At 47.9% G+C, this 21772-nt stretch overlaps 1 protein-coding gene across 1 annotated transcript in view; it reads right to left on the bottom strand.

Annotated features, from left to right (window-relative positions):
* Positions 1-21772, bottom strand: part of Capn8 (calpain 8) — a 73067-nt gene that overhangs the window by 14559 nt on the left and 36736 nt on the right. The window contains 7 exon segments of the mRNA XM_050142813.1: positions 5106-5140; positions 6338-6557; positions 9138-9157; positions 12578-12753; positions 16959-17119; positions 17840-17914; positions 19729-19814. Of these exon segments, the coding sequence (XP_049998770.1) occupies positions 5106-5140; positions 6338-6557; positions 9138-9157; positions 12578-12753; positions 16959-17119; positions 17840-17914; positions 19729-19814 (773 nt within the window).

Genomic DNA, 21772 nt, shown 5'->3' with positions numbered 1-21772 from the left:
ACTGGGCTGGGCCAGGCTTCCCGCTAAGTGGGGACATACGGGAGTGTGAAAAATGTTGCCCACAGTCTCAGGCATTTGCACCCTTGTTTCCTAGTTGGTGGTGCTGCCTGGGGAGGCTTAGGAGGTGTGGCCTTGCTGGAGGTGGGCTTTGGGATTAAAAGCCTCCTTCTGCTTGCTGTTTGCCCTCTCTGATTTGACTTGCATTTGGAGAGGTGAGCTCTCAGCTTCCTATTCCTGCTGGCATGGCTTCTGTTTGCTGCTATGCCTGCCTGCTGGGATGGACACTTATTCCTCTGGAACAATAAGCCTAGATAATCTCTTACAAAAGTTGCCTTGGGTGCAGTGTCCTCTGATAGCCACAGATAAGTCATGAATACAGGTGGGTGGTAAGGAAGGGAACCACCCAGAGGGTTGGCAGTCCAGCAGGTTGCCATGCCTGATCCAGAGCTGCTCGCTGAGTCTACAACCCCTGAATCTCTTCTTTGAAGACTTATTTTAATGCTAACTATGTATATGTGTGGGGAGGGGCATGTGTCTGTGGGTGAGTGTAGGTGTCCAGAGATGTCAGAGGTATTAGAGCCCCAGAAGCTAGAGTTACGGGCAGTTGTGTGCTACTCTGCCCGGGCGCTGGGAACCACACTTATGTCCTCTGCAAGAGGAGTATACACTCTTAACTGCTGAACCATCTCTCCAAACCCCTAAGCCTTGAATTTTGGGTTTCAACCCTGAATCACTTTCAGAGAACAACAAAAACAGACACAAGGAAATCTCAGGCTGGGTCTGGAGAATATCTAAGGATTTTGCCAACAACCTCATAGGAATCAGAACTCCAGAAATCATATGAAAAGTGTGAAGCTGTTCATATGTGTTTTTTGAAGAGTCATAAAAAAAAGAAGAAGAAAAAGTCTAAAATGGAGTTAAGACCATTTTAGATACAACAGATACAACAGAACCAGAAGCCAGAAGACTAGGCTTGAAATACAGACGGGTTGCTTGCTGGAACCTATCTCTGCAGACAAGCACTCACTTCCCAATGCTAATATCAAACTACCCAGGACTGATAAAAACTGTCACCTACGTAGGACTGTTACATAGTGTCATCTTGAAAATGAAATGAGAGCTAATGTGTGTCAGTCCTTTGAAGATCACCAGCCATTCTATGGTGCCTTTGACAGAATGCTTTCTAAAGTATCCCTGACTGTCATCACCAAACAGAACGGAAAAGCCGAAGCTTCCCAGACAGCCTGAAGAGTCTCCAGAAACCATGTTGATTTCTTCCAAAGCCACTAGAGTAATTACACAAGGCCCAAGACAGCCTGATGACGCTATAGTCGTAAGTTACAGTGGCGGGAATGATGTCGTCCTTACCTACTGCCTGCGACTTAGTGTGGCCACGCTGTGAGGTCATCTCATTACTATACACTTTTCACAGATGGGGAAACGGAGGTTTAGAGAGCTAAGGAACATCCCAGAAAGATAGTAAGAGCCAGAGGTCGGGGAGGATGGCTACAAAGTGGTGTCTCCTAGACATGAGAAGGCTGATAGACTCATGAACTCACGGTAGCTGTGATCTCCCTACACAGCCCTGCACAACATGCCAGTGTGGGTAGGTGAGGTATGTGAGATTGTGACCCTAACTGAGAAGGTTTTGGCAGGTGATGGATGCTGATGGAGGGAAGGTCAGTTTTCTTCAGCCGTGGGGCCATGGTAGATTGCCCATGTGCCAACGAGTGGCCTGGCTCCCATTTATGGTCAGCACTGATCGTGTTCATTGGATTATGAAGCAGGGGAAGGAGAAGAAAGAAATGAAGATGAAGTTGCGGGGAGTTGGAGAGGAGAAGTGGGGTATGTATTATCTAACTACATTGCTAAAGAATGTAGAATTAAAACACAAAAATAAACAGTTAAGTGACAGGAGACAAGATTACACTGTGATTTAATATAATGATAGAACCAAGATTCAAATGTCCTCTGCCATCCTCTAGAGTAACAACCAGAGACTGCTCAAAGAATTAACAAACCAACACTTGGAGATTTGTACAGTAACAAAAACACCCATTCTGGTAGGCCATGAGATTTCCTGTCTCCCAAATCTTATTCCCTCAGCCTTTGTGGCTCTACTGCGAGGCTGCCAATGCTAGCATCACCCACAACATCCTATTCTCTCAGCCTCCATGGTTCTAACATGAGGTCACTGATGCTACCATTACCCACAACATCCTATTATCTCAGCTTCCATGGCTCTCACATGAGGTTACTGATGCTACCATCACCCACAAGATGCAAAAACTAAAAGCCACACACACAGGTTCTTTTATAAGGAAAAGGTGACAGTTTCACACATATGATTTAAAGTGGTTTTACAGGAGAGAAAGTCACTATATTGTTCATGTACTTTAAAGTCTAGTGGTGAGCCCATAAATTCTAGATGGAGCATAATATTCTATTATTCTGGGGAGAAAAGGTATGAAATCACATTTTAAAGGGCAGAGCCAAGTGAGGCAGTGCGTCCTCGAATCCCAGTCTGAGAGACAAAGGCAAGAGGAACGGGAACTCAAGGCCAGCCTGTGCTCCATAGCAAAACCCCTCCTCAGGCACATACATGACAATCCAGTGTACACATATGGACAGATGCTGTCTGTATCAGACAGTCTGCCAATGAGGGGACCCATACGCTGGATGTGGGACTGCTGGGACACACAGAATGGGAGGATGTGTTTGTACAATGACAAAGAGCTTCAGAATTGTTCATCCATTATCTGGGGCAAACTGGAGGCTGCCCTGGGTCTGTGAGCAAATACAGTGAGCAATGAACAAGATTTTGCAGTGTCTCAAACAATGTGTTGCCCGAGGAGTGTCTACTCTCCTGGCAGAACATTTGTAGAAACATTTGGTAACAATAGGACAAGGAAGGAGTCTCGTGACTAACCTGGGTGCTGATACCCTCTTAGCAGGCCTGCTCAACGGCACACATCTGAACATCGAGAGTGGCTGGTTCACAAGGCAGCCAAGCCCTCTGCTTGTCTATCTAACTGTCCATGACTTGGAGGTGAGGACACAGGAGTTCCAGAAGGCCACGGCTCTTCCTATCTCCTGAAAAGTCCTGAGTCTAATGAAGACATTACCACTGCCGTGTGTACACATGTGGGTATGGTGTGTGTATATTCTGTGTATGTGTGTGGCATAAGTCTTGTTATTGTGCTTTATACATGCATGGTATGTGTAGCGTTATGATGAAGTGTATAATATACATACATGGTATGTGTATGTGCAAGTATGCAGTCTGTATGGTAGGTATATGTGAGTAAATATGTGGGATATGATATTTTTGATAAGCATTGTGGTATATATTACGTGTGTGATGTGTATATAGTATGCATGTATGGTATATGTATGTGGTAATTATGTGGTTGTGTGGTATAGGGTATGCATGTGTGTGGTGTGTATATAGTAGCATATGTGGTATATTTTATGGTGAGGATGTGGTGAAGTATGGTAAGTATGTGTGTACAGTATGTGCATTAAGTCATGTGTATGTGGTGTGGTATGTATATGTTGGGACAGAAGTGGCCACAAAGAGAAAGAGAATCAAAGATTCTGTGAACTAGAATATGCTGGAAGTCCCAGGACTTGGAATCCCAGAATCCCTCGCATGGTTCCATTGCCATGTTCTGGAAACCACAGAAGGCTCTCTGTCTGAAGGCTAGCACTTTCCCAAGCTACAAGCCAAATGTAGCAGCCTGTGAAGGAACGTGTCATCAGATCCCAGGATGGCCAAGGCAGACCCATAGCTGAAAGGGACTTTGTGTTAGTTGAGGCTCCAGAAAACCCTAAGACATGGAGATGGAGACAGAGAGCCCCAGTGATAGCCAGAACTGAGCCCCTGCCAGCCTGGTTCAGCTAACAGAAACCAAAACAGACTTGTAGATTCTGTACTGTCTACCCTAACATGCTGTGTCTCCTCCAGTGTCCCTGTGTCCCACAGTGAGCATGGTAAGACCCTGGGAGTGATGAAGCTGAGCTCCTGTCTGCAGCTAGTGCACAGTTGCTGAGACCCAAGCCCAGGATGGGTCTAGTGGTTCGGGGAGAAGGTTAACAAGGGGGCTGCCGACCTGAGGAGCAGTCACATTGGATAGACTAACTGTAGGAAGATGAGGCAGGTGACAGGGCATTTCCTGCCAGATAAACTCATCCGCAAGCCCCAGGCAGGTGGATCCTCAGGTGGGATGTTCCCACTCATCTGTAGAAACGCCAGCTTAACACGGTTGATTAGTCCCAATAATAGAACATGTCTATCCCACTGCCGTCCATTCCAGGACAGCAGGCTCAGCCACTAGAGGGCACTTTGAGTAGCAGCTGCATACAGCTGTTTATTTGGGTGAACAGCAGAGGGATGGAGCTGGACCTGTGTCAGGTAGAGACATTCCCTCACCCCTGGGTCCTTCCCATGAAGCAGAAAGATATCACACACACACACACACACACACACACACACACACCCCACATACATACACACATGTCCATGTGTGTGTGTGTAGACTAGTGAACAGAAGCTCGTGTCATTTCTTAGACACTATAGTACTATGTCCCAGAGAAACAAAGTGTTACTAATCTCAATATATAAAGAACTCCATTAAATTAATAAGAAACTTGAATGTCTGCTACACAGTAGTGTGAGAGCTTGGCATAACTGGATTGCACACTGCTGTGGGATAATCTTTTTGTACACTACGAAGACAGGTCTTTGACAAGGAGCCTTCTGATTGGTTTAATTAAAAGCTGAATGGCCAATAGCTAGGCAGGAAGAGTTTAGCCGGAACTCCCTGGAGAGAGAGGAACTGGGTGGGTGGGGGGTGGGGGGAGAATTGAATCTAGGCACATGTGAGAGACACCAGCAAGACACGGAGAGAGTCAGACATACAGAATGAAGGAGAGGTAAAAAGCTACATGGCAGAACGTAGATTAGTAGATTAATAGGTTTGTTTAAGTTATAAGAGTTAGTGGGCCAAGCCTAAGCTAAGGCCAAGCCTTCATAATTAATACTAAGTCTCCGCACCATTCTTTGGGGCTGGTGGTCCCTATGAGGAAGTACTGTGACAACATACCTCGTGTGGGTTTCCAGCCACAGCATCCCCAATTTCTCTGAAATTCAAACAGAAGCAAATTAAACATGAAAAGGCAAGTTTAGCCAATGGCTGGGTTCTTTCAGAGGGAATTTTCTCTAATGGGAAGTTGATTTCACACCCAGGATTTTCAGTTCCTGCTTTAAAAAACAACTGTGTAGCTGAACCCCTATAAGGAATCCTCCCCCTTTACTGCCCCAACCACGACCTGCCCTGAAGTTTCCACCAGAGATGAGGATCTCTGCTCCCTGGTGAATTCTAGAATGCTGAGCGTGGTGAGTCCTGAGACACTCCCCATCTCACCCCAGGGGCTCCGCTCTCTCTTCTGAAACCTCATGGCCACCATGTCCTCTGCTGGCCTCATGGAGAATGTGAAGTATGGGGGTGGGTACATGACAGGGGGGTAGACAGTGTGTATGTTTTGTGCGTTAGGATTTGCAGTGTGGTATGTGTTTGGTGCACGTGGTATGTGGTACATGGATATGTATATAATTTCTGGATGTCTATGAGAATATTCTGTGTGTGATGTATGTGTAATGAGTATGTGTGGTGTGTGTGTGAGAGAGAGTAATGTATTAGTGGTATTGCATACATACTGCATGATATTGAAGTATATGGTATGTATTATGTATGTGGTGTATGTATGTGTGCATGTCACATGTTGTGGTGTGTGTATATGATGTGGTATGAATAATATACATATGTTTTGTATGTTATGTTTCTGATGCATGTGTTGTGTGTATACGTGATATACACAGCGTGCATGCTATACATGTGTATATTTTTCCCTATATATACGTGTATATGGTGTAGTATACATATATAAGGAGGGGATGCATAGATGGCACATATGTTGTATATATGTCTAGTGTATATATAGTATGTGGGTTTCATGTAATGTGTATAACTAGTGTGTATCTATATGGTGTGTATACTGAGTATGTGTTACTGTGTGCACATTCCTGCCCCAGATCTCATCAGCCTCTGCCAGGAGGTAGGACAGCTGGTCAATAGGCTGTTGATGGTGCCCTGTCTCCCCAGCCCTGACTTTTCTGATGAAGAAATTCCTAGTGAAGTGGAGGTAGCAGGAGACACACCCAGGGTGGGCCACTGGGTGTCCTTCTTTCCTAACATCCTCTAGATACAGGGGCAGGTGCCTCAGCAATGGGTGCCCCCCAAGGCTGCACTCCCACCTGTGGCCCCATTCAGAAAACATCCCCCACAAAGTAGACACACAGAGCCTGGGCCTTCTTCTCTGAGAACACCCTCAAGCAGAAGTCACCGTCCTTGAAGGGCTCGAAGGTAGATGGCACCACCAGGTACTGTCCTGGGGGCAGCCGGACCCGGCTGGACACTTCACGCAGGTTCATGTAGGTGCTGGAGTGGACAGAAGGCTGGTGGCTCCGGAAGAAGCCCAGGTGAGCATCGGTGTGTCTCTCCAGCCGCACAGAGCAATGGACAGAGTCAGTTTGTCCTTGGAGTTCAGCCCATCCTGTTGAATTAGGGATTTCCCCTGCACCTAGTGTGTAAGAATCGGAAGGCTCATTCCAGTCACAAGCTAGCTCACTGTGTCTCAACCATCAGGTGGATTGGGGTGCCTCCTGGGTGCCAAGCCTTAACCGTGACCTTGACCAGCCCCTCTGCCCTCTAGTTCTCCCCAGTTAAATGAAGGGTAAAGCTTGGGGTGTCTAGTGTGGCCTTTGCATATCTCCCTTCATGATTCCAGCAACCAGACTCTGCAGCTGTCTCCGTGAGAGCAGCATTGACCCTCAGAGTCCAGTTCAAGGCTGAAGAAGGAAATTTTAACCCTGGTCCCAAGGTAAGTGCCCTGGATGGCAACTAAAGTGACTGAGCTCTGAAGAAGACAGACAGAGGAGGCAGCTATCCAAGCCTGGTTCTGGGTCCCTCCTGGCCTCCTGGGGACCAGGACTCTTCCTCAGGGAGGGCAAGATACTCCCATAAATCTGTTGCGAAGAAGAGTGGGAGACGCTGCCAGTGTGTGACACGGGCTAATTACTGACTGCAGACTGCTCCGAAAACACAGGTGCCAACACTGTTAGCACTGTGATTAAGCCTCCCCGGAGCCCCGTGTCTCTACCATCAATCTTTACACGATGCCCACGACAGAGGCAGGTGCGTGCAAGCTGCAGGAGCCGAAACACCCACCCTGGAGTGGCCAGTGTCCATGCACGGCCACAGGTTCTGAATCTCAGTCCTGCTGAGCAGGAGAGAAAAGTAGGACCTCTTGTAGTGCCCACCACCCCATCATTGTCTGGCCGGGACAACTCGGGGATCCTTCCAGGTGGCAGCTAGGACAGCCGCAATGCTTGGAATTCTCTCTGAAAATGTGTACACCCTGGGCATAAGCATGCTGGGGCCACAGCCCACATCTAAGGGTAACAAGTTGAATGCCGTTCCTGGTATCCCTGATGGAAAGAAATGAAGGAGGAAAGAGTTCCATGGGAGAAGGTACTGTCAGTGAAGACAGGAAGCCAACTGACTTCTGGGCTTGGCTGGGGAAGGGCAAACAATTTCTGGAAGAATACAGAATCCAAAGAATCCCTGTTTAGGAAGCTTTAGTCGAGTGGGACCTGGAGTCACTGAGGTAAGAACTGGGTTTCTTCTGTGCTATCAGAGACCCCATCCAATTATGTGTCCGGGGGTCTCCAGCTTTCACATCTTCCCCTGACATAACTCAGTGACTATGATAGTATTGGAATCCAACGGGCTCAACCGAGGCTGATTCTCGAAGTGTGAGGCTAAAGTCGGCAGGTGAACCCTGCAGGATGGGGTGTGTGCAAAGAGTTAGGCTCCCCCCAGACCCATAGAGCTGGATGCTATAGGTATGAGGCCCAGTGATGTAACAATTCCTCCAGGGATCCCGAGGCAAATTCAGGTTTGACCAGAAACTGACACTTGCAAATCACAGGATCTGCATCAAGGGTACAGTGGATGCTCTTGGGGAAAGTTCTCGCACTCATACATAGGACCCCACACTCATATCGATGGATCATCTCTGCTGGGACATGCCATGAACCACACTTAACTCAGGTTTGGTTTCGATGATTTTCCAGTGTGAATATAGTGCACCGAACCACACATCCTGTCTGTCCCCTCCACGATAAATAGCTTGCATTTGTGATCCAAGGGCATGAAAGACCAGTAGTCTGCCATCTGGGAACACAGCCTGGGCCTCGCTACCTACACCCTGGTCAAGCTGAGAGCCCGCGAGAGGGAAGGAGGCACAGGCTACTGCGTGATCAGTGCAATTGACTCCAGGTCAAAACCCAGTCATGGCTCCTCACTGGAGTCGAGGGACTGTTTATAACCTCCGATGCCTGTATTCTCCTGACCTCAGGTTGCTGCTATAGACTGCTGGGATGTAGCCTGTACACTGAGATTTTTTTTAGACTTTCGAGGCTGCAGCAGAGATGACCCTGGGCCAGCACACTCTGGGTCCTTGCTTTGTGCTGACTGTGCTCTCCTGTGGGGCCATGCAGATATGTTTCCAATATGCCCTGGGTGTCTCCAGAGTGCTCAGGGTGCTTCCGGGCTCCCACCTTCAGCCCGCTGAGGTGGGTGGTACCGGTGAACAAGGCTCAGGAGGTCAGAGGGAACCTCAGACCATAAGGACACTACTAAAGGATCCTCTAAGCCGGGTGTGAGTTACTGAGGAGCATAGAACAAGCCAGAGCAGAGGGTGAAGTTGGAACTTCCCTTTCTAATCAGACACCAGAGCTCTTGTTCCTGTGGCCAGAAAAGAAGGACTCTACAGTATGCAGTAACGGTCTTATTCAGACCAAGCCACCATTCCTATGGGGCAAGGCTCAGTCCTGTTCCCTTCTCAAAGGGTCTGACAGGTGGGGCTTGCACTTGTTTCCACTGGCTCTCAGGACTACCAGCTCACCGGATAAAAAGATTAGCCACGGGAGAGCCTGTCTCCATTGCAGGATAGAGCCAGATGTGGGCATGCCCTTGCTTACCCAGTGGAGACCTCCTCTGTCCAGGCCATACTCACGTACCTCCTTGGGAATCTGTAGGACAAAAGACAAGGGCAGGTCATGTGGGAGCTCTCCTGACACCTTGCAGACAGAGAAGACAGCACACAGGGAGGAAGATGGAGCGAAAATGGAAGTGCCGTGAGCATTTCTGAACTGGAAAGTGATCGGTGGGTTCAAGGCCTTGTGCTGACGGCTGAGTCCTAGAAGTCTGGGGCTGGGGAAGCCCCTACCTTTTACTTTGTGTAATCTACCCAGATCTCCCAAATGCTTCAAACATAATAACATTTGCGCTTAAATTGGATCCAAGTTCTTCCCACCCTAGGCCTGGCAGATCACGGATTTGGCTGGAAGAAAATTCCACTCAACCTAAATCACAATTGAAACTGTCTTCAGCCCCTGACCCACACTGGGTCTATAGGAGATTCTGCCAACATTTTCAAATTGGAAGGAAAGGGGTTTCTTCCTTTACGCTGGCGATGTCAGGCAGTGTAGAAGCTAGACAAGGAGGATGTCGCTGACGGTGGAGAAAGGGATGTGGTAGCCTGACTCCCTCAGCCCCAGCAACCTTCCTCCCCGCCCCTTGCTTTGATTAAGGGAGATAGTGAGTTCTTTGTCGCTGTCTGGGCTGCAGCTCTCTCCTTAGGCACAACTGTGGAGAAGAGCAATGAGACCCAGAAGGGGAGCCCTGCCATGCTCAGTGTTCCTGTGTCAGGCTAGAAAAGAGAACTCCAGCCCTCCTGTGTCCTCCCTCCCCCGCCCCTACAACACAGGCTGTTTGAACCAGAAGAGCATCCTGGCAGCTTCGGCCCATTGTGCGACTGCCTTCCACGCTGAGGGGAAGTGAGGTCTGGCTGGCACTCTCTCAGCAGCGCTAGGGCAGTCAAGGGGCATGAGATCTCCTCTCATTTGGAGTTTGAAACACAATCAGCCCCGCAGAGGCCTCCCCCCATCAGGAGCTCCCGTAATTACTTTGACCAGCTTCCCCTTAACGACCTGGCCACTTCTGACAATATGCTCTGAGTCCACCTGGCTCTGAGTCTCCTGGGCCAGACCAGAAAAGCCACTGCCCACAGAGACTGGAAGGGCAGCCATCTGTGAAATGCAAGATTCTGCGTGGGTGGCAGAAAGTGGGCCTTTTAGCCTTCAGGGGTGCCTGGCAGCTTCTCAACTGGTAAGTTTTCAAGCTCAGGTTAGCGCCCAGTTTTAGATGGCTACAGCCAGAGAAGGGAGACACAGCAGGGATGGAAATATGATATCCCTGCAGCCCAGCTATTTCCCACAGCCCAGATACTCCCCTCACCCAGGCTGCTCCTCTTACTCCAGCTGTTCCATCCAGCTCCATCCTCAATTTGACTTTAACACTGTGTGACCAATCTGTTCAGAGAGTGCAAGCTCTAAATTATATGCCTCCGATGACAAGAAGGGGGACCACAGATCACACACCCTGGAGTAGTTTATAAACAGCTATAATTCGATACATGAAACTGACATGCTGTGTGTGTTATTTATTGGTACAAACAGCATACCAGACACAGTTATCGAGAAAGGATGTTTTGTTGATCTGGCACAATGAAGGAGGCCTGACGGATGAAGCACTGGCCACCGTCCCTGAGTGGCTCACCCTGTGCCACCCCGCCAACTGTCGGTTCTCTGAAACACTCGCTAGGTTTTAAGCCCTGAGAGAGCACATGGCGTGCCTTCGGGCTAGACTGTTTTCACTTCTTCACCTTTGAAATCTAGGTTATCTTTGCAGACCTGATTAAAGTCTCGGCCAGCGTGAAGCTGAGGATCCTGCCCTGTCATCGGCTTCCCATTCCTGACTGGGAGCACCCAGAGGACAGGAACAGTGTGCTAGTACTCAGCATCCCCAGCTTCTAGCTCTGCACATGGCGCAGAGTAGATGGTCAGGCAAGTTTGTTGTGTTGGGATGCACGCAGGGCTATTTTGTCTGGAAGCAGTGAGGGCGGGCTTGCAGTATTTATGCCTAGACAGGGCTGGAAGAGCTAAGTTGGAGTAAAACGGAGCTTAGTTACTTTCAGTTCTTTTCTCTCGCCATTAAGTAGCAATTCTTTTCTAACCCCCATTCTTCCAATTACACACACACACACACATACACGCTTGCACATACACACGCATACATGCACACTTGCATATACTTTGTTAGTGTTAACTGCCAACTTGATAGAATCTAGAATCACTTGGAAGATAAGCCTGGCAGCTTGTGTACGATTGTTAATTTACATATGAAGACTCGCCTACTGTGGGTGGCACCATTCCCTAGCTAGGGTCTTGGCATAGGTGAGTGAGGAAAGGGAACTAAACAGTGTATGGTCACTGCTCTCCTCTGTTTGCAGACATAAAATGGCCGGTTGCTTCAAGTTCCTGCTCCCCTGACTTCCTGCCATGGTGAACTGTGCATTGATCTGTAAGCTAAAATAAACCCTTCCCTAGGTTGTTTTTCTCAGGATACATTCACACACACTCACACACGCACACACACATACGCGCACACACACACACACACACCTGAAACCCTAAGTTTAAGAATATGATAAAGGGAGCTGAAGGAAGAATGTATGGACTTGGCAACTGAATTTTTTCTTGTTACAAAATTTATTATAATACTTCTTATTATAATGCTTATTTTATGTGCATTAATTTACAATGAGATGTTGGGCCTCCCAGCGGCCCTGGGTCTTCCTGATTAGTATTGTATTTTTAACCAAGAAATTCACTTGTAATAAAAACCATACCGAAAAGCTAAAATCTGACTCCCTGTGGGATACATTGTATGGAGTCTCTCCCTGGGTAAAGAAGTAGCATGGTCCTAGCTCAATTGCCAAGTTATGAAGACTCGATTTACTGTATCGGGGAGACAATGTCCACAGAAGGGTAGCCACTGGAGAAGGCTGGCGTCATGAACCAGGGACTGAAGTCTGAGACAAGAACCAGCTGTGTTCCTCAATCCAGAGACTCCGGAACCAAAAATGGCTGTGTGACTCCTCTTGCCCAGGCCGGTGCCTTATGTGTTCCAGATGACCTCCTATGGTAAGCAGAAGGGACTGTGTACATTTGGCTTTTGTACCCAGCCACATTCTCCCACTCTGAAATGCATTTTATTGCGTAAATGTTTCTCACCCTCATGTTCTGGGCCCCTGTCCCCTGAGACACCTCTTCTTGGAAAAGTGTCTAATTTGCATCGAGTTCTCACTGACAGGCAAAGTGTAATGAATTGTGCATCTGAGTGTTAGCAGCAGAAATTCCAGCCATAGGGATGAGTCTCTAACTATGGAATCCAAGCATCAATAAGAGTTCTAGGGAAGTAAGGAAGCAAGGACAACATCTTATATAAGGATATTTGGGCAATAGGAAAGATGAACGCCAATCACTGACTGAAACATCCCGAACGAAGACACCAGTATACCCCAAGAGAAGAGTCTGATTCAGCTGTACCTTGTAGACAGCGTAGCCTATGCTGAGCATGCCCTGGCCAATCCTCTTCTGTCACCTGCGATTCTTCTGCATCAGACCCAGCAGCACTGTACAGCAGGGTTCACTGGTGCCCTCCTCCTGGTCCTCATCCACCTCATCCAAATGGATTTTGAACTGGGGGTTGGTCCAGTAAGTGCCTGGCAGTCATCCAGTGGCAGTGGTCCGACAGGGGTGAGGGGATGAAGAAGGGAAATTTTAAGAAAGGAAAGCTTCTCCATCATCCCCATAAAAGGCTAACACTGGTCAGACTGCCTGGCGTAGAAGAACGGGAGAGCCGTCCTCCCACCTCCCTGCCCTGCCCCATAGGTAGATACTTAGAATGTCTGTCTTGTCTGCTTGATCACCCAGTAGCCTAGAGCTGTGGTGCAATCTGAGATCCTGCCATCCCAGGCTGCTCTGGACTGCACCAGAAAGCAATATCTTGCCTTCCTGGAAGCCTTTCATTTCTTCCTGCTCTTACCTGAAGACTCCACCTGGAGAAGCTCCTTAGGGAAAAGCGTATCTCTGAGAGAGAGATGACAGCAGAGTCCCAGAAGAACCAAGGAGGCCTCTGCCTGAGACCTAGAAAGCCACTTGACCGTCATGTGCTCCTCCAAGCCCAGAAGTCCTAGCTTTGGGTTTTAACCCCATGAGGCCCTGAGACACAGCCTCTATCCCTCAGCCCAAGGGCCCATCCATGATGTCAAGTGTTACAGCCTACTGATGAGACACATCATTCAATAGTGTAAGAGAAATCATAATGTTATTAAGTATTAAGCCACACCACCTATGCATACTTAAACAGATGCCTTTTGAGTTGGGGAGATGACTCAGTGGGTAAGGTGCTTGCTGCACAAGCAAGAGGACCTGAGTTCAGATTCTAGCACCATGTCAAAATGTCAGTCATGGCTATGCATGTGTGTTGGGGGATATTTGATCACACTGTGAACCCCAAGTTTGCATTTGTGTTGATTAAATAAAACTAACCCTGGGTCAGAGGGCTGAGTTAGCAGCTAGTTGACAGAAAGTAATCATAGAACATCGAAGACTAACTGGGAGAGGTAGAGAGTCACAGGAAGTAGTAGGGTGGGACTTGGAGTGGCACAGCCTTTTTAGGTTTGGTGAAATGGAAGCATGGGTCTTTCATGGACAATAGCAAGGAGAAAGTGGTTTCTTAGTCTCTCTGAGCTAGCAGGTTTTCACCCCAGCCTTTGAATCTTGAGTATTATTCATAATTAGAATGGTAAATATTTAGTCAAAGCGACCTTTAGTAGCAGCGACAGGGCCAGTGCCTGTGGGAGCAGAATTCTTGCCAGGCTGTGGCCTGAGCTGCCTGGCTGCTGCTAGAGAAACAGCTCGATAACTGCAGCTTTGCAGCTGCTGACTGAGACCGCAGTAGATTAAGGCGCAGTCACTGTGCTGAAGTTAAAACAACATTTGGTGCTATCTAGGGTCTGAGGAAACTGGAAGAAGAAGACACGACTTCCTAGTAGCCTTGTAGCATACAGAGGCCCAGCTTTGCTGTACAGAGAGCACTTGAGCAACCAGCACATCAAGTAGCCACAATAAGCTAAGAAAAACACCTGACACAGTGCAGGCACCAAGATCTGGGGCACGTAAATGCAGCTTCTAGTTAAATGCAGCTCTTGGCCATGCCCACAGGGCGTAAAGCTCACAACAACTATTAACCTCAAATACTTTACGTTGGTACAGATTTTGGTAGATTGGTACAAATTTAAAGTTATTCTTGTTATACCATACGTGTGTTTCTACTCTTGTTTAAGGTACTGTACCTATGCAGCTCGTTTTAAAATGTAATTAAGAAATACAGGTTAGTAATCATAAAAATCAAACATAAACAAAAGCAACCCATCCTTAATAGTTATGTTGCGTTTGTTTAGCTATGTAAAAATATGTTGCTTTTTCAACTTGCCTGCCTAAGGCACCTGATTGGCCTAATAAAAAGCTGAATGGCCAATAGGTAGGCAAAGGAGAGATAGGCAGGACTGGCGGGCAGAGAGTAAAGGGGAACCAGACAGCCAGCTGGGGGTCAGCCAACCAGACATGGAGGAAGCAGAAAAACAGCACAGACAGTCCGTGGATGAAGTAAAGAACCTCAGAGCAAAAAGGGTTAATGTCTAAAGCTAGCTAGAAACAAGCCTAAACTAAGGCTGAGCATTCATAATTAATAAGAAGTCTCTGTGCCCATGATTTGGGGGCCTGTTGTCCAAAACAAACCTGCAACACATGTGCCTGTAAACGCAATGCTGTTGGGTGTACAAATGGAGGCAGGGGTTGTTGGCAGAGCCCCAGATTCAGTAAGAGACTCTGTCTCAAAGGTTTGAGCGACAGAGAGTGAAAAAGCATGAATAAGAAGAGGCAGATAAGGCACGGAGTGGATACCTAACATCTTCTACAAGTGTGCATGCACACACCAGTACAAAGCAACACTCCACACATGCACGACACCTTTATTCAAAGGCAACTTTTGGAAAGGCTCTCTCAACTTAGTAACTACCCAAGCTAGGCACAGAGGAGCCCGAGGGATCCGCCACAGGCACACAACAGTTCTCTGATGGAATCGAGCTAAGAGTATAATTGAAGAAGCTGGGTCTGACAGACTCCACCATGCTAGGTGTTCAATTGCAACAAAGAATTGGGGAGGAGTGGGTTAGGGTGAGCAGGACTTGGCGTGTGTTTTTACAGTCTCTGCATGGCGGTGCAAACTCTATGAAGGCACACAGCATTCTCCTATGTCCAAGGCCCATTCATTATTTTTTCTTTAACACTGAGAGTACTTATTCAATTCCTCCTTCCCAGAGCCTGTATTTCTAGGTTTTATTTTTCTACTTAAGGCACAGGTGTATATAGATTTTTAAGATCAGGTGTCTGTGAATTCCGGGGGAGAAAGAAATTTCAGTAATCTTCTGCGCTTACTTCATTACCACAAGGCAAGAACAATCCATTTCTTCCTGACAGCTAGCTGGCAGCCCAGATGGGATTATTATTTGGTGCATGAAGACACCTTGGGCACCCCCTATGGTTCTGGGCTTCCAGAATGATCCATGCGGATTTCCTGCGTCTTTTCTAAGAGCTTGTTAATGGTGAGCATATTTTAATTTCTCCCAAATGTAGCATTACTGCAATCCCTACATTTTTTGTTTACTCCTTAACAGTACTAGAGGAAGAGAATGGGCCATAAAAATAATCCATCCCATTTGTCTAACACTGCACAGTTTACAAAGCGCTTCCCCGTGTGCTCCGCGCGACAATGCTCCTGTGGGCCCCAGCGAGCGGGAAGGTAGGAATTATGAACCCTTGTGAGGACTGAAAAACTGAAGCTCCAGAAAAGGAATGCCCCTGGGCCTCACAACCTGTATGCTGACTGATGGGAGCAGGCCACCAGCTCCCGCTTCAGGCCTGTCAACGGCTGCTTGTAGCCAGATGGAAGGGGAAGAAGGTAAGACCTTGTGTTCCCCCTCTGCACCCACACGGGGTTTTACAGTGCTGCCATTTCTACAGCATGCTGTGCTCTCTGGCTGGGAAGAAAGCGGCTACCCCTCAGCCCTGTGTGGAGATACTGAGTCAATCAACACAAATCAACAGAGCAACAGCAAGCCAGGGAAGCGTGGAGGTGGGGAACTAGCAAGAGGGGAGCGTAGTTTTCTTTCCTTTGTTTCTCCAGAGAGCTGGGGTCATGTCTCAGTTGTTTCTTCAGCAGCTGTCCCAGTGGATGTGACCTAGGAGGAGTCTACACAAGTACATGTTAGTCATCTGTCAAGAACCAGGGAGGTCGCTCTCTTAGGAGCCAGAGTTAAGGCAGAGGCAGTGGTTTGCACAAGGACTTCCTGGCCAGGGAGAGATTCCTGATGACCTCCTGCCCCCACTAATGGAAAACGACCCACACATAGCCTGTGTCTGTCCATTCCTGACCCACAGCCTCACCCCTTCAGTCATAACTTGGGCAACACCAAGCGGAATGGCTGCTCTTCTGAGTGCGAGCCACTGAAAACACTCAATTGTCTACTGACATCCTTAACTGCTCTACCCACAAGCTCAATGTGGTAGTGTCCGCCAGCTGAACCAGGGAGGGCAGCCAAGGCTTTAGTGATGGTCCAAGAAGAGGTGGTGAGAAGCGCCATGCCGAAAGGACAGGGGTGGCTGAAGCATGAATGATTTAAACACACAGGAGCCAAGGCAAGGCCTCGGGTAGACAGCTGCAAAACCGCTGTCCACCCTGGTTGGCCTGGCCTCCAAGCCAGAGTAGAAACAGCACCTCAGCCCCAAGGGCATTAATTATCCAAAGATCCATCCTAAAAGCCATGCAGCCCAGGGAGGAAGAGCCGGGTGGCCTTTGCCTCACCTGGGTAGTTCTGGCAGCCCCCGGCTGTGGAGCCTCGTGTCCAGCGGCCATTGAAGAGCACCAGGTTCCATTTGTGGGCCTCCTCACTGCTCAGGGAATCTGGGGACAGGTTGCATATTTCCAGTCGAGAGAACTGCTTCAAGAAATCTGAAAAGGACATCCTGAAGAACAAAGGGACCAGAAGGAAGTAAGGGTGAGGTGGGCTGGACCGGAAGAGAGATTGAAGGCCCAAGAAAGAGCTCTGATAATCCAGCAGCTGTAGACTGCCCGGATGCTGTTCTACAGTCCAGGGACCCAAACAAGCAGGGCTACCGTGGTCAGCATCTCTGTTTCTAAAGAATCTCCCTCCTATGTCTGCCAGCCCCACAGAGTTGGGACCAGGAACGAAACAGACCCCGCACCCAGGAGGGGATACCAGTGCAGCCCTTGCCTCTAGGCTGGGTCACAGCTAATCCCACCAGAGGCTCATTCCTGAAGAATTCTCCATGACATCCGGCATGGAGATGTCCTTTAAGAAGTCCCATCTTCTGCAGAACGCCCCCCCAACCCAGACAAAGGAAAGAATTCTGTTTTGACTGTAACTAGGCCTTAGAGTTGGATGGTAGTTAGAGAGTATTGTTTCAGGCTCCCAGCAGGCCATCAAGCTGCTGGCCAGGCTGTGCTGTGGGCAATGGCCAGGCCGTGCTGTAGGCAATGGCCAGGCCGTGCAGTGGGCAATGGCTTGGACATGAGAAGAGAGGTAGAATTATACTGGGGCGCAGGAGCAGAGAAAGGAACATCGTCACCTTCCTGGAAATCCTGGAGGCCGGTCCCCCCCCCTCCCCCGAGCACCTTGGAACAGCCTGACCCCTAGGAGACAGCCCTTCTGCACAGCCTCTCACCAGAACTCTCCGTCCTCTGCTCTCTTGTCCAGCTCTTCCTTCTTCCTGGGATCTATGTAATTCCACTCAGGTGCTCTGCGGAGGGGGGGAATAATGAGCCTGAGGCGGCCATTGCAGAGATGTGCAAGCTGTTTGCTGCAGCTAAATGTCCCTGAAGGACCACAGAAGGGATGCCCCCCTATCAAGGAAAGAGGACAGGTATGAACCAGAGTACCACTGAGGGCAAGGGATGAAGCCAAGGACATGGGCTCCTGCAGAGATTGTTGGGCATGCAGCGGAAACATAACGGTTCCATTCTAATCTCCACTCTCTGGGTAAGTTTCACATTCCTATTAAGATTCACAGACCTCTGACCACAGGAACAAGGTGGTCCTGCCGCCAGAAAGGCAGGTACTCCTGATCCATTAGGGACTTGTCACTCTGATCTTCTATCAGACTGGGCCGAATCTATTTATAAGAGGGCCCAGCCAGCTCCAGGGACACAGGCACTGTCTGCTTCCTGAGAATGTGGCTTTGATCATCAGGTCCAGTTTTATGGAAATTTGCTTGAGGTAATGTCACCTGGTGTCCTGCTGGTGGCCTTTCTGTGACAATGTACTTTGTTCAAATGCCATCTACAGCTGTCTGACCTTTACGGCTTTGGGCTTTCCTGAAAAGTGTGTGCATTGTCTAGATACATGAACGGGGTTAGTATCAATCCTAAAAACAAACAAAAGCTCTTCCCTGACCACACTCAACAAAAGCCCAGGTCCTCCCTCACCAGCCAAGAAGACAGCCAGGCCCAGCCTCTCCCTCCAGTGACTTCTAAGCACTTGGAGATGAGCAGAAGCATCCTAAGGCTTCTTAAAGTCATCAAGTGCAATTGTGTGTTTGAAATGATTAGCACCGTGCTTAACCCAGTAGTAAGCAATCAATAAATGTCAACTTCCATGCTATTGGCATTGGTTAGGAGGCACTGAACACAGTGTGCTTGGTGCAAGCAAAAGTTATGGGATCTGATTGACAATTCCAGATCTAATCTTATCTCCCAGTGGGTTTGATTTTTGTTGTTGTTATTGTTGATGTTTCAAACTTAAACAACAGCAAAGAACAGCTAGATGCTTAGTTCACACATGTCACACGAGCTTCCATGTCCTCCTCCAACCACCAGCAGGTAAATAGCCCAGACCGTGGCTCTGGCTGGTAGAGGACATCGTGGACATAGATGCCAGAGTACAGCCACTCCAGGCCCTCATCTCCCTGAACTGACTTCCCTTACCAGGAGACAGGCAGTCCAGAGGTTGTCCTTCCACCCAATAATCAACACCTAGTAAGGAATTCGTGGGTAAGTGGCACACCCATTCATCACTGCCTGGGTGGGCCATGGCTCCCAGGATCAAGGTTCTCCCAGCATCTTTGTTTTTTCTTGCTACTGAGGGAAACAGTGCTTGCGGCAGGGAAATATGATTGCGAGAGATTGATTTTACCCTGTAGTACCCAGTTTGTAGTACCCAGTTTGTAGTACCCAGTTTGTAGTACCCAGTTTGTAGTACCCAGTTTTTTGTACCCAGTTTGTAGTACCCAGTTTTTTGTACCCAGTTTGTAGTACCCAGTTTTTTGTACCCAATTTGTAGTACCCAGTTTTTTGTGCCCAGTTTGGTAGGTAGAAAATAGGTAGGCAAAATTCCACAGAGCTGCCAAATTTCCAAATGCCAAGGCAGAAATTCATAATCAAAAACTGCAGCAAAATGGTTTCTATTCTGCTTTTCCCATCCTGGAATCATGGGATAATATTCCAAAGCATGTTGTATCATCTACAAACAGTAAGTGCTGCAGAACCCGCTAAATGACAGGTCTCGTTGCTCATGGTGTGCGTTTCATGACACCTTTACGCAGGGAGAGGGACCTACGCATCACTCCAGGCTCCAGACCACTCCACTTCACCCCACGGGTTCCTCAGTCTGATCAGCTTCTCCGGGCAGCCACGGAAATCCACCTGCAAGAGCCACGCATGGACAAATCACCACACTGCTGCAGCCTGGAGCGCATGTCTGCACCCAGAGTGTTCAGTGTTTCAAATATCTCCACTTTCCTCTCCTTAAGCATTTAAGCTTTGGTCAAATGTTTGCTTTCACAGCTATTAGAACAAATGAAGAGCAAATCTACCACAAACCTATCTATCTACTTAAACGTAGGTTTAAAGTTTGCAACTGATTAAGCAGGACCTTGTTCTGAATATCAGAGACAGCATCCTAATAAATGTCCCCCCAAACAATGCCAATAGCATAGAAGTTAACATTTATTGATTACTTACTAGTGGGTTCAATATAGTGCTAAGCATTATTTAAACTTCACAGTTCAACCTCAACAATATGAGACTCAGAGAGGCCCAGTTATTCAAGATTCCCTAGTCAGCGCTCTAGCTAGCCCCTCCTCGAGCAAACTCATTAGACTTGGGAAGTAAGGAAAACATGGGGACCCAGGAAGTTCCTGAAAGCTATAAGATTTACAAAGCCCCTCTCTAAGGCTATAAAAGCAGTGAACAGATGCAGGGCAAGCAGAGAGTCTCCATTGGATGCCGCCTGCAAGTCATGCCGGGAGCTCCAGGGTTGCAATTTTCGTGTGTCCCCACCCATGCTGGCTTTCTGGTGATGCAGCTGCATTTGAGTCATCCATGCTCCTGTAAGCATGTAAACCACCTAACCACTGGTTCACGGAGGTGGAGCTGGGCAGAACTGCTTCTTTGCTCTGTCATCCCCGTTGCCTTATCTGGTGAGTAGATGCTTGCTCACATCTCTCCAGGAAAAGGAAGGCGTCTAGCAGAGTGTCTCCAACATCTAAATGTATTATAAATGCTCTCAAGTACTTATGGTAAAATTTGGTCACTGCAGTTGTGGGGCTCGCAAGTAGAGCTTTCAAGGGATTAAAACAGGAGATGGGGTTACTGTCTTTGCTACCTGAGTTCACTCTTCTTGTGTAAGTTCTCATTCTCTCAGGACTTGATCAGTTGTTAAAGGTATTATGCAGCAAATGCCATCTTATTTGTCTCTCTTCTTGAGTGTGCCCACTTACCCTTCTGATTGATGCTGTTATGAAGCTCATGAAGCTACCCTGTTATACTTCCCAAACTCCAGATATATGAGATAAAAAAACACTCTTTCTTTTATAAATCCACATTCAGGCATTGTGTTATAGGAACAACAGAAAAGGACTCAGCCACTACTTCATGAGCACTTACGTATGATCCCCAAGCACTCCTGCACACATGCTAACACATATGTACTTAAACAGGTCAGTCTCACAGGTCTTTATCATTATCATTCCCGTCACGCGCTAACGCAAAGTTTCCTCATACTCTCAGTTAATGTTTACGGAGTGGACTTGATTTAACAAGACCACGTCCAGTCAGAAGGCGTGTAGTGAGTGATGTCACTTGCAATAAACGGCAAGAGCTGGAGTCCTTGGTCTGTGGCTTTTTCTGGACAACCACCCAGAACCCCAAAGAAAATTCATTCCTCAGCACTGTCTAGGTTGATGTATTTTACCTTCATCTTTTCGTCCTCTTATATTTATACTTCTTACTATAAGCCAAATTATTCAACTCCTATCTGGATATAGGTAGACCATATGAAATAAAAATCACAAATAGTATAGGCCGTGCTGGGGCCAGAGAATGAGGAATAGCTGCATGACTTCTCACTATTAAATATCACCCTGAACACTGGAGTAGAAATCGTTTCTTCTTTTAGGGACTCCTATGGGTTTATACTGCTTTGCCTACATAAGCATTTGTCTGGGCTGTGTGTAGACTCTGATAGTCCCTATGACTTTTCTGACTCTGTCTCAGAAAAGAGTCATATTTAACTGAAACCAGAGAGCTAGAATGAGGGTGGCTCAGACAGTCCTCTGAGAAACCAAGAGTCGCAGGTACCCTGTGGAGAACTCCAATCAACA

This window comes from Alexandromys fortis, unplaced genomic scaffold, assembly GCF_014885135.2.
Source record: "Alexandromys fortis isolate MF-2015 unplaced genomic scaffold, M_Fortis_MF-2015_v1.1 scaffold_51, whole genome shotgun sequence".
In the NCBI taxonomy this organism is placed as follows: domain Eukaryota; kingdom Metazoa; phylum Chordata; class Mammalia; order Rodentia; family Cricetidae; genus Alexandromys; species Alexandromys fortis.
The sequence above is the reverse complement of the archived record's forward strand: the minus strand, read 5'-3'. Positions and strand labels throughout refer to the sequence as shown.